General features: G+C 36.2%; 1 protein-coding gene and 1 long non-coding RNA gene across 2 annotated transcripts; one reads left to right on the top strand and one right to left on the bottom strand.

The window, feature by feature from the left end:
• The first annotated feature begins 7,095 nt into the window (after positions 1 to 7,095).
• Positions 7,096 to 11,257, top strand: LOC118761530. Its single transcript, XR_004997446.1, has 2 exons — positions 7,096 to 7,151; positions 10,846 to 11,257. It is a non-coding gene; the product is annotated as an uncharacterized LOC118761530 (long non-coding RNA).
• LOC115230171 (transcription factor 7-like 2) lies at positions 9,459 to 10,867 on the bottom strand. The gene is made up of 2 exons (XM_029800381.2): positions 10,592 to 10,867; positions 9,459 to 10,108 (listed from the first exon to the last, which is right to left on the bottom strand). Exons 1-2 carry the CDS (start codon positions 10,733 to 10,735, stop codon positions 10,016 to 10,018), a joined length of 237 nt encoding a protein of 78 aa, XP_029656241.1. The 5' UTR covers positions 10,736 to 10,867; the 3' UTR covers positions 9,459 to 10,015.
• Positions 11,258 to 13,534: the final 2,277 nt, after the last annotated feature.

The following is a 13,534-nucleotide window of genomic DNA, read 5'->3' as shown; positions in this document are numbered from 1 at the left end:
CGATATCATTCATCATCATTTCATCACCATTACATACAAAATACTAATGTTTATACTTAGCACAAAATAGAATAGTTTTATTTCACACAAGACCGAAAAATCGTTATAATGAGTAGTGATGTTCATGCCTTTTCAACAACGTTATTATTATTATTATTATATTATTAAGTAGACTTCTGTAGTAGTAGTAGTAGTAGTAGTGTCATCACTCCAAACAACTAGTTAAGTAAACACGGAGGAAAACTACAAAGACAAGAAAAGTCTACCAATGTGTCTAACACACACACACACAGTATCATCATCATCATCAACTGCAATAGAGAGACAGAAAAAAGAAAGAAAATAACACAAACAACAGCAGTAACAACAACAACAACAACAATAACACGCAACAAAAGTTATTCTAAGTAACAGTATTATTATTACAGGTTTCTGTGATTACCATCTTAGTTCCCAGGAAGACAAAGAATTCTTTAATCCCGAACAAAGAGGAACCGTGTGTGTGTGTGTGCGTGTGTTGAGTTTAGGGGAAAGACGTGAAGCTGGCGGGGGAGAGATCTGAGAGTAAACATTGTGACATCCCACACACACACACACACATTTTCCCAAAACTAAAAAAAAATGGTGGTGGTGGTTGTGGTGAGACAGAGAGAAGAGAGAGGGGGGGAGAATATAAATTGCTGACTGCAGAAATATTTCAAAAAAACTGACAAAGTTTCAAGTTGCTACAAACCTCTTTCCCTTCCAATACAATTTCGTTTACTCTTATTTATTTTATTTTATTTGTTTCCTTATTATTATTTGTCTGTTTTTGGTTTTCTTTTAAGTTTTTGCTTCTTTTCTCTTTTTTTTTTTTTTTCAGAGGGAATTGGGGAAAATACAAGAGGATATATATAAGGAAGAGAAAACAACAGAACACACACACATTGACAAACAACGGAGTCACAGTCAAAACACGCGAGCGCGCGAAGACAAAGTCCACACACACACACACATATCTCCATCCCCGTCCTCGGTTAATACTGGAAACAACCAGACAGGAAGATGAGTCTTTCAAAGAGAGGGAAAATGAAAGAAGAAAAAAAAGATAGACTAAGTGTAAAGAGAGGGTGAAAATGTGACTATATATATATGTATATATGTATGTGTATATATATATATATATATATATATATATATAAAGATAAAGACGAAGAGAGATAAAACAGAATATTATCTCAGATGAAGATAGGCAAGTGTCTATCACTTTGTAACTTAGGCCGATTAAAATGTGTGTATATATATATATATATACACACATGTATATATATATACACAGAAACACATATACATACATACACACACTAAAGCGCCACTACAATACAGAAAAGCAAAGTTGTTAGGTTAGGGTCGTATTGATCAAACTCCCATCCATTCTTGATCAAAAAGTATGCCAACCGTGACCATCCCGTCTTTAATAGTTTGAGACACAAGGCATCTAGGATTACATCTAAAGTGTATATTGTTTCTTCTTTTGTTTTGTTTTTTTTTTTGTCTTTGAGGGAAATGTGAATCTTATTACCACCAGCGGTTTGTTCCACTGAGCTCAGTGGAGAGAGAAACTTAAGTGACAGGCGGACATAGAAAGAGAGAGAGAGAGAGTGATTAAAGAAGGCTCGGTGAGAGAAGAACAATCCTATTAATAAAGAAAACGATATAGGAGAGAGAGAGAGATAGAGGAAGGGGAAAAAAAGCAAACGAAACGAAATATGATAAAAGTACCAAAGGGAGTGAGAGACAGAGAGAGAAAGAAAGAAATAGAGACAACAGGAAATAGTGACAGAGAAGGAGATAACCAGAGGTGGGGAGAGAGAGAGAGAGATCAGAGTGAGGAAGCAAGATGGAAGGTTCAATGACAACAGTGTAAACAAAAGGCACTGATAGAGATTTTTGCTTGACACTGGAGCGTCGGCGGCAAGATGAGTTGGTGTGTGTGTGTTTGTGTTGAACTGAAAATAACAGACGTCTAAAACAATTTGGCCTTCCTAAAAACACAGCGAAGGGCGAACGAAGAGAAAGTGAAGTGAGAGAGTATTATAAGGGGTTTTGGAGGGGGGGGGTCAGAGAAAGGAGGTAAAATAAACTGGAGAAAGAATGGAATTTTTCGAGTGAAGAAGAATAAACAGTGGGAAATAATAAGGATAGAAAGAAAATAAATAAATAAATAAAATGAAACGGGAGAAAATGGAATAAACAGAACTCCCTTTCTAATGGAGAGACGTGTTCGTATAGGCAAGTATATATGTGTGTATATAGTTATATGTATGTGCGTGCATGTGTATATATATATATATATATATATATATATATATATATATTACACACACATCACCCCAAAGTGCCCCAAAATGAATTGACGCTCGATATTCTATTTGAAGACATTCGCTGGCATCTTTTGACATTACAAGTGTATATGTATATGTGTGTGTGTATATATATATATATATATACATACATACACACGCACATATAACACACATACAGATGTGTGAGTGTGTGTTTGCACATACAAATAATTATAGCCTTCGAATAACAATTGGAAGTGATTAAATTCTGGCAGCACACACGTTTACAAGTATTTGCCGGTAATCAACGAACTACGACAAGACAGAAAAGGGGTAGGGGGTAGAGGAAAAAAGTAGGAACACAAGAGGAGGAAGAAACGGATGCTGCACTTGGAAGGGTGGAATAAGCCCAGCGTGCGGGTGATAGTTGTGTCGGTGTGGAGAGAGAGAGAGAGAGAGAGAGAGAGAGTAAGGGCGAGAGAAGTGGGTGCCGAGAAGTTAAAGTAATGAAGTTTGGAAAAGAAAGCGACAGAGACAAACAGACATATACAGACCACGATGGTAAAAGAGTGTCTTTTGAAACCTTTATTATAAAGAGGCAGCCAAGCCATACACATACGACGGTATTAACACGTAGTGCTCCCCCCTCCCATACCTCCACCACCACTATTGTCGCCATCATCATCAACACCACCATCACCACTAATGCCTCCTCTCTTGTCCTGGCATAGAACCAGGTCTGGGGCTGTCTGTCACCTCCAAGCAAAGCTTATCACACCAGCTTAACTGTTCCTTACTGCCAGTCTCCCTACTCCATCTAAACGAATGACAAAAACATCATTGATACACACACACGCACATATATATATATATACATACAATGCTTGTGTATGTGTGTTTGTGTCTACGCGTACATCTACACAGTTTCGAGCGAACACATTCAACACTTTTCGTATGTATTACACACACAATATATACATACATACATATATATATATAACGTGCGTATGTGTGGTTCTGTGTACCAAACATCACATGTCTGGCGATGCAGCTGTTAGAATTATGGCCCAATGAATGAATGAATGGAATGCATCCTCTGTCGTTTTCAACCCCTCAAAAAAATTGATTGTAAATAAATTATAATTTTTTTTTTTTGTTCAACTTTCGAGTTATTTTCTTTTCCAATTGTTTATCCTTCTTTTCTACCTCACACACACACACGCGCGCCTCAAACACTTCACAACAAAAACTGACTCGACGGAAATTGAAACAAGTCATTTTCTTCTTCTAGGTGGTAGTAGTAGTGGGAAAGCGACCAGAAAGGATATTTATATTAAAATTTTAAGTTACAAAATATTTGGGGTTTTTATTTAAAAATTTTTATGAGTAGAAGGAAAATGAAAACAAATTTGCGTGTGTGTGTGTATGTATGTGTGGGGAGTTTTCAGGGAATCACGTCAAACCAAACCACCCAACATTATACAACAGAATTGAAATCAATAAAGAAAAATGCTGACCAAAATATGTATGACAGAGAGAAAGACATGTTATAGATTCTCTCATGGCTTCTGGCTGTCACAGACAACTGCCCCTCCCTGCTCACACGCACACACACACTTTCTCTTCTCTCAATATATCGAGCTTCCTTTACGAGTCTCAATACAGTGGATTAACATGCTAGAAATAACAGCCAAATATCTCTTGAGTTACAAGCTACCATCTAAAAAAATAAGTAAATAAAACAAAGAGAGAGGTACAGTGAATAACGTAGACCTAGATATATAATATACCAGGTCCGAACAGGATAGGTTAGTCATGGGTGTAACGTCTTTGATCATAGATCTGCTCTACCTGAGATGAGCTGGTGCTTAAACAACATATATCTGTATGTGCGTGAGATTCCACCTACTAAATAAACCAGCAAATAAACAAATAGAACTACATATATATGTGTGTGTGTGTGTACACACACATATGCGTGTATCCTAAACTTTCTCAGTAATACTTAGTCCCTTCTTTTCAGAAGGGAGTCAATGCTAAAGCTTCTTACATAATCATTCTCTCCTAGAAACAACAGTCCAATATTTCTCAAAACAATTTGCTGTCTAAAAAAAAAAAAAAAGATAGTCATTAGATAACATAGTCCTACTCTACTCCTTGAAAAGACGAGATGGTCATAACTGGAACGTCTCAGCTCATAGGCAGAGAACAACGCTTACTCGATTAGAGTTGATTGAACTTAGACTAAAAGCTCAATAAACAAACAATAAATCCCACTCGTTTTTCTTTTTCAAGTCACTAACTTCATCTTCCCACCAAAAACAAAAAAACACATTACAGGCTAATTTCTCTCAAACACACACACACATATATATATCCACAGTCCCCCCACCACCATCGCCACCACTATCACTGACTGTGGCGACTCGGTGCTATCTTCACACTGACTGGATTACCAATACAAGCTCAATATAATAATGGTTACTGCTTGCTATATATTCTTCAGCGCCAACACTAATAGACTTAGCTGGTTATTTAACATCCTTCCACAACCAGCATCAACACCAACCGCCACTAACACCATTAACCACCACAAACATCGAAAAACATCGCTAACAGCCATCACCATTGATAACAAAACTCGACATATCACTTTGAAACACCGACAAGTCAACATACATATTACAAATACGGGGGGAAGGCTTCTGCTCAGTCGGGCAGCAGGAATCGGACAACCTAGGATACACACACACACACACATATATATACATATATATATATATATATATATATATGGAGGGGGTATGTGTGTGCGTGGAGCAATCAAGATTATCACCGGTATATAATATAATCCGTTTCATTTTAAACCAGTTTGGTGTCAATGCACGAAGCTCTCGACCCTTGCATTACACTGTAGTTCTGTCGATTATTAATGATTTCTTTATTACCATTAATAATAATAATATATATATAGGATATACTCATGTTATGAGCTATGTTCCTGGTTGCATCACCAAACCGCTGTGTGTGTATGAGAGAGAGAGAGTGATTTAGTAAAGATGAAGAGAAAGAAATAGACGCGCCACAGTCATTCACACACAGTCTATCTCTTTATCCGTCTCTCATACATACACACGCACACAGAGAAATGAATCTGTTTATAAAGCAATTTTCAAGCGAACATAAGCTAGCACACAAGTCGTCGGTCGGTGATTGATCACAACAACACTTAGCAATAATTAGATAAAAGCTTGCACTGTTTAAGTAACTTTTTGGTTGGCTTCGACGACTGCTTCCTTTAAGCTTTTCTTACAACAAACCATTCATTCATTCAGTTGAAATATTATTAAAAACCTGTATGTAATTTACTTCCATGACCAAAAGCCTATATATATATATATATATATATATATATATATATATATTGTACACGGTGTGAAATACAGTGACACGAACTCAAGAATTTACCTATCGTGTGAAGTACTTTGTAAATTGTTAGTCCCTAGTTAGATACGGTTAGCCAGGTCTAGAGGGCTAACAAGATTGCCTAACAAAATACCTGCCCAGATTCCAAATCCCTATATATATTATATATATATGTATGTATGTACACATACACGCGCGTGCGTAATATACATACACACACACTTGTTTACATTTCGTAGAAGCAAAAATTAGTTATAACCGACAATCAAAATTTCTAACCACCTAATATTACGGTGTGTGTATGTGTATGTATGTATGTATATATATATATATAGCGCGCGAGAAAAAATAAAATGTTTTCAAAGATATCGGAGTAAATAATTTCAATAATGATAAAAGAAAAAAAAATTATTTTCAAAAATTAAAGGGTGAGTGGAAAGGGGGTGATATTGCAAGCATGAGATAATTAAAACAGATTCCAATAAAGAAATAAATAAATAAGGCTGGAATTTTTTTTTTAATGACGTTTTCCACAACTCTCTGCTTTACTGCAGTGAACCATTATTGATCGGCGCAATTGAGGAATTGTTGGCATAAAGATTCTATGGAAGATGGACAGGAAAAGAGATGCCAAGTTGAACGGAGGGTTCACACATATACGCACAACAGGAGGGAGTGAGAGAGAGAGAAAGGAAGCGAAACCGGGGGGGCAAAACGACAAAACAGAGTTAGAAAGAGTGATAGGGAGGACAGAGAGAGGGAGGGAGAGTGAGTGAGTGAGTGAGCGAGCGGAGGAGGAGGGAAAGAATGTATGGAAGTGAAAGAAGAGGGGAAGTATTAGTGCGGACGAATTGAAAGAGAAGGTAACAATAGAGAGGACAGAGAGGGAGGGAGTGATTGAAAGAGTATGAGAAAGAAGTGGGGGCGGAGAGGATTAGAAAGTGTACGAGAAAGGAGTAAGGAATAAGGGTGGGGGGGACAACAGAGAGGATTAAAAGGAATAAAAGAAAAAGAGAAATGGAAGGAAATATGGAATACATTTTTCAAAAAAAAAAAACAATTCAAATGAATGAGGGAAGAAATGAGAGTAAGAAATGACGAATATTCGCAAAATTTCATTAAAAGAGGTGTAGAAATATGGATGTACAATATTTTTCCCTCTCCGTATGTGAAAATAAAAACAATAATAATAATAATAATAATAGCTGTGTGTAGTGCGTGTCTTGATAAACAGAGCCCACACATGCATACAGAACGATATATATATATAGAGAGAGAATTTGAGAGAACGAGATGGAGGAAAGAGACGACTCTGAGAGAGAGAGAGAGAGAGAGAGAAGGATGGAACAGGACTGGATGGAAATGAGAGAGAGAGAGAGAGGGACAGTTGATCGTTTCTAGGTAGGTCTCACTCTGTAAACAGGGATGTTAACGGTCGATGTTGTAAAAGAAACTCCTTCATGTTTTTCTCTCTCTCTCATTCTGTCTCTCTCTCTCATTCTGTCTCTCTTCTCTGTTCAAGCCCTTTCTGTTTTTCTGTTTATCTCTTTCTCTCTCTCTTTTCAAACAACTCTTGCTTTAGTTGGATGGGTTTCTTTTTTTGTGTATTTGTTTATTACATGTTTATTTTTCTCAATCCCTTTTTCCCCCATCCATCTATTCGTTCGTTCGTTCGTTCGATGCTGGTGTTTGGAGAGGTGTGCAAAGGACAGGGGACATCATAGTCTGTGTGGAGGACAGCAAGCGTTACAATCGAAGGCGAGACATCACACACACACACACACACACACACACAAAATATATGAAAATAAAATTAAAAAAAATCCCCCCCAAACGGAGTTGAAGTGGGGGACACACGCGCGCGCACGTCTATTCGAATTAGTAGCCATAAAAAAATATTACACATACACGTGTGTATGTGTGTTCGAGAGTCTGTGTACACAGAGCAGTCAAACAAATGTGTGTGTGTGTTTGAGAAGGGGATAGAGAGAGAGAGAGAGAGGAACACACACAAGTATGAATGAATGTGCAAACGTTCTCACTCATTTACGTGGACATCTGCGAACGCATTCATATACATACGCGCACACACCACACGTGTGTGTGTGTATTTATTAATTTACAGAAAAGAAAGGATGCATGTGTGTGAACGTGGATGTATTTATAAGCGTGTGTATATACACACCTATATATATATATACATGTGTGTGTGTGTGTGTTTAAAGAAGAGAATGCGTGTATGTGTGTGTATTAATGTATATATATATATATATATATATATATATATATATATAGAGAGAGAGAGAGAGAGAGAGAATGCATTTAATTGTATGTATGAGTTCACACGCGCATATTTGTGCGTTTGTGCGTGTCTAAAGAATGTCCATAAAAGAAATGTTATCTCACTGAAGCAAAAGGACAAAATTTTACACAAGTGTTATTCTGCTTAATTCACACACACACACACACACGGCACGCACCTTAAACAAACTACTACACTGTGGAGTTTCAGTAATTCCCAGCCTCCACACTGCTGAACGTAGCTTTCTTTCTTTCTATTTTTTTAAAAGCCTTCTACTAAAGATCATCAATAAATAAATTGGAATAATTTTAATGCGGACATAGCACAACTATAAACACACACACACACATATACACGTAATAAACATAACACACACACACAGCACCAACACATCACACATCATATGGTCTAATAGACCCGGTTAGAAAAATTGCATTAACCGAAGATAAATATAGAAAGAAAATACATACACACACACAAAAGCTTTATAAACGTCAAGTAGGGCCTGTGTGTACACACACACCACACGCATATAAAAAATCTCTAACCTGCTTATAAATGAATAAAGGATCTGTCACGGTTAAATCAGCGAAAACAAAAAAAAACTGTGGAAAATTAAGTAGATAAAAACATGAAAGCGAGACCCCCCAGTTTGTGACCAGCTAACACCGAAAAGCAATACATCTCTCTACATATTCGCAAATTGTATACAGATACGAAGATATGAATTTGGGATTTAAATATATGTATAGCTAGCTATATATATATATAAATACATATTTTTCTGGGTTTTTTTACTACATCTCTCACATTCACTTTCATCTGACCTACAACGAACAATCGCCTTAAATTTAATTGCCAATAGTTATCGATCAAAATAACTTCTACACAATCCTACTTCATACTACAGGCGCATAACGGGCAATAGTGCAAGTTGTGCTTGTTATACGACTAATATATAAATACACACACACACGTACATACAGATACGATTATAGATCATCGTATTATGTATATATAAATACGAAGAGATAGGCAGTTAGTAAAAGATAGATATAGATATATTACCATATTAGTGTGTACGTGTGTGCATCTGTTAATGTGTATATATATGTGCCAAGATAAAACATGAAAAATTAGTAACTATGTAGTAATAATAATAATAATAGTGAAAATCAGGTCATTTTGTCAAGACTGGTGACGGTATGCAAACAATCGACACAATTCCTTTGATGTCAGCAGAGATAGAAAGATAGACACATTGATATAAAGATAATTACACACACACATACATAGGGGTTATATGAGATCACTTGACCATTTTCTTTTTTAATATTGTGACCACAGCTTTTCTTTTTTTTTTTCTGGTTTTAATACATAGATATATATATTTTTTACTAAAAAAAAAAAAAGTGGGGATCGCTGGCTGCCACGCTTACAATATAAAAATAAATAAAAATATTCTGTTCTTCTATGCGAATTCCTCTAGAAATGAACGGCTTAACTCATCCATAGGATGGATAGTAAGATAAGCATATCCTACAAGTGTATAAAATGTGTGAGTGCGTATGTTTGTGTTATGTTACAACATATCGATCATTGATTAAACACGACAAATTAAAAAGCGGCCGACCACTAAACAATAATCGAGTGATTCCAGCTCGAAGGAGTAGGCCAAAGAGGAATCACATTATATATATATTTCATATAGGGTATGCATCATAGTATATAAGATCTTCCAAAACTGCCAATCATAACAAAACATACTATTTCCAATTTTGTAAATAAAATTAAAGCTACATCCGATATGAAATGCGATGCTTACAGGGTATTTTTGTTTTAGATTTCTCTCTCTTTTTTTTTTTTAATTAAATAAATGGATTTGCAACACGATAAATACAAGTGCGTGCATACATACATACATATACATATATATATATATATAAACACACACGCACAGACATCAATATGACAACATACCGTCTTCTGGGCGCCCTGATGTATTAGACTTCTCGCCTCCAGGGTAACTTTGTCCTGGTAAACTGGAGTTTTTCCCCTGAAATGGTAAATACACACCGATAAATAATATGATTTCTTCCGGAGCAAGCAAACCGTCGTTCAAAGGCAAAGGTAAACTCCATATACATCACGTATTTTTTTTTACTGTAATAATGTTGTAGCAAATACGCACAGCTATGTATGTGTATTTATATATATATGTGTGTGTGTGTATTTATATATATACACAAACAACACACACACGTATATATATATATATATATATATATATATATATATATATATATATATATATATATATAAGGGTATAGCACCAAGACTATAATTATATAGAAGCATGTGTGTATATATATATATGTGTGTATATATATATATATACATATATATATATATATATAATACACACACACCATATATATGTATACATACATATATATATATATACATTAGATAGCTGTAGACATATAGGAAAGATAAATAATCAGCATATTTTTTTTTTTTTTTTTTGGCGAAAACATACCTCTTCACTCTCAGTTACTAAACCCAACTTATCTTCGGAAAGATTTTCCGAGGATCGCTTCTCTTCTTCGCCTTCATCTTTATAAACTTTGACCTCGTCTTTAGAGAAAAAGTCCTCGGAGCCGCCCGAACTAACGTGCGGCATGGTCAAAGAAAGTTTAAAAGATACGTAATTTTTGTTTTGTTTGTCTTCTTTCCTGTTTGTTTTTTCTTTTGTCTGTTTGTTATTTTTTTTTCCCCCTTTTTTTTTTAAAGATTAATATCAAAAGACTCCCGACACACGTTTTGAATCCGCCATGAAAATACTACGTAAAGACATTCGAAGCTAATAGCGCCCAATTAAGAGCATGTAGCCAGCAATCGACCAATGAGCGGCTCGCTTACAAAATGGACACGTCGGTCTTACTAGCAGCAGCAGCTCCTCACATCAGAGTTACATACTGTGAGTACAACCCTCCTTTGCAGCATGGTCTTTTCACACTCGACGAGAGGCAACCACCACCACTACCATCATCATTATTATCATCATCTTATTCAGTTTCATCATCTCCGCCACCTTCGGCAACAGCAACAATAGAGAGAAAGGAGAGGACAACGACGACGACGGATGATGATGCGGCGGCCAACAACACAACTTTTCATCATCCATCTTTCACCCCACCACAAACAAAAAATATTATATGCACATATATATTTTCTTTACGTCCTTTCTCTGCAAATATATAGATATATATATATAGTGTGTGTGTGTGGGTATATATCTGAGTCTTTTTTGAGTTTGTTCTTTATCAGTGATTCTGTATTTTCCCCTGTTCGTTCGTTCGCCCTCCCGCAGCTTCTCTATCAATTCCTCGTAGCGCTCCTGCGTGTGTGTGCGCCTGCGTACGTGTGACTGAGAGAGAGAGAGACTGAGCACGCGTGTACGTTGCTTCTTTTTTCCACTTTTCCCCCCTTTCAATACCTTTTACTCTTTCTCTCTCTAACTATCACTCCTCACCATTCATATTGATAGATACATATTTCTGAGTGTGCATTTCTCAATCTCTCTCTATATATACATCATTCATTCATCAGTTCTTATATATATATATATATATGTATTCGATAGCCTTTTTTTTTCAGTTTATCTTTCTACACATCTATTTTTGGGGTTTTTTTTCTTTTTTTTTACCTCCAGCTCTCTCTTTCTCTCACCCACTCTATCTTTCTCTCTCTACACTTCACTTCTTTTTTTTTTCCTTTTATGTATATATATATATATATTTATATATACGTCCATGTGTGTAGATAAAGAATCCTGCTTTTGTTTTTCGGGTTTTTTTAACGTTTTTCTGTAATACTTGTTACCACCTTTGTAGTGATTTCTCTCTTCCTAGTCACTTTTTCATTTTCAAGTTACCTCTTTCCTTTCGCCTCTTTACATATATATATATATATATACACACACACACGCTTCGTACTTATTAACGCAACACCGCCGCCGTGTACTGCTGTGCTCTTTTCCCCTCTTCTATATATTTATCTTGTCTGTCAATCTCACACTTCCCTTCTTCATCCAAAGGTGCTTGATTCGTACCAGGAAGAGACGATAAATAAACTGATTTATACAGTAGGTTATTTGGAATAAAACAAGCTACATAACGAAATCAAAGGATATTTCCTTTCATCTCACTGTCTTTCTCATTTTCTTTTCGATGTGTGTTAAAATTTTTTTTTTAAATAAAATGTCAAAATCCAACTAGTATTGTCCTATTATTCAAATCCGTTGGTGTTATGTACAGTTAGGTTATAAACAGCAGAATAATTTTCCGTGTATTTCTTCTCTCTTCTCTTTTATCTCCGCTTTCTTTCTGTCTTTTTCTGTTTTGTGTGTGTTTTTCTTTTAAGACCTCTCAGTAAAGCTGCGAATTAAATGCCAGCTTCCTTAATAGAAATCAAAAACATTAAACAGGTTACCCGGTTCTGTGTCTGTGTGTCTGTACAGAGAGAGAGAGAGACAGAGAAAAAGAAATAGTATACGTATGAGCGTGTGTGTGTCAATGAATGAGTGAGTGAGTGATTGGCTGTGTGTATGTGTGTTTGTTCTACTCAAAAGCCCGTGTGCCAGTCTGCGGAGTTAAAATCTAACACCAACACTAGCCTTTAGATGTTTAGCCGACATTCTCTCGTTAGAGGCCAATATCGTAACTTATCCCACCACTCTTCCTTTCTGTTTTATTTCTCTCTTTCACATTTCTATCTATCTATGTTCTCTCTTTATTATTCTCTTACTCTTTCTCTCTCTCACACATTCTTCTCTAAATCACTTGTCCTCTTTCTTTTCTATTCTCCCTTCACCAGTGTCAGACTCCCTTCCACTCTCTCTCTCTCTCTCCCCCTCTCATCTGTTCTATATTCTATTTAATTCTCTATTTCTCTCCTTCCGCACATTTTTATATTCTTCCATTCAGCATCAGGTTCCTATAACTAATTTTCCTCTCTCTTCATCACACACACACTTTCTCTCTCTATTCCTCTCACTCTATCTATCACACACACGCGTATATATATATATATATATATAATCACTTTATCAAAAGTATTCGCTCTCCTAATTCATTCACTCATAGTTCGACCTGCTAGAAAAAGCAGCGAAATCCCCTCAAAACACGCTCAAAACCGTCTTTAAAGCAAAGAAAGGACACATTCAGCAATGTAGTCCTACATACCTCTGAAAAGAGGGAATGGGGATGGTCACGGCGAGAACGCCTCTGATCATAAGTCTGCTCGATCAGGGCCGAAAAATCCGAGGCAACAAGAGACTGAGCTACATACAACTCTGTGTGACTCGAACTGCTGGAAATAGCAGCCAAATCTCCCTCAAATTACAGTTTAACATTTCATCACGGGAAGGGCACATTGGATAATGTGATCGGATAATCACTATTGGAACGTCTTTGATCAT

The sequence above is a fragment of the Octopus sinensis genome, unplaced genomic scaffold (genome assembly GCF_006345805.1).
Source record: "Octopus sinensis unplaced genomic scaffold, ASM634580v1 Contig14716, whole genome shotgun sequence".
Lineage (NCBI taxonomy): Eukaryota > Metazoa > Mollusca > Cephalopoda > Octopoda > Octopodidae > Octopus > Octopus sinensis.
This window is presented reverse-complemented; position numbering and strand designations above follow the sequence as displayed.

Bases quoted from the DNA above. Each gene is read 5' to 3' on its own strand.
- LOC115230171 (XM_029800381.2), bottom strand. From the start codon at position 10,735: ATGCCGCACGTTAGTTCGGGCGGCTCCGAGGACTTTTTCTCTAAAGAC. The intron at 10,109-10,591 runs GTATGTTTTCGC...TTACCATTTCAG, and splicing joins TAGTAACTGAGAGTGAAGAG to GGGAAAAACTCCAGTTTACC.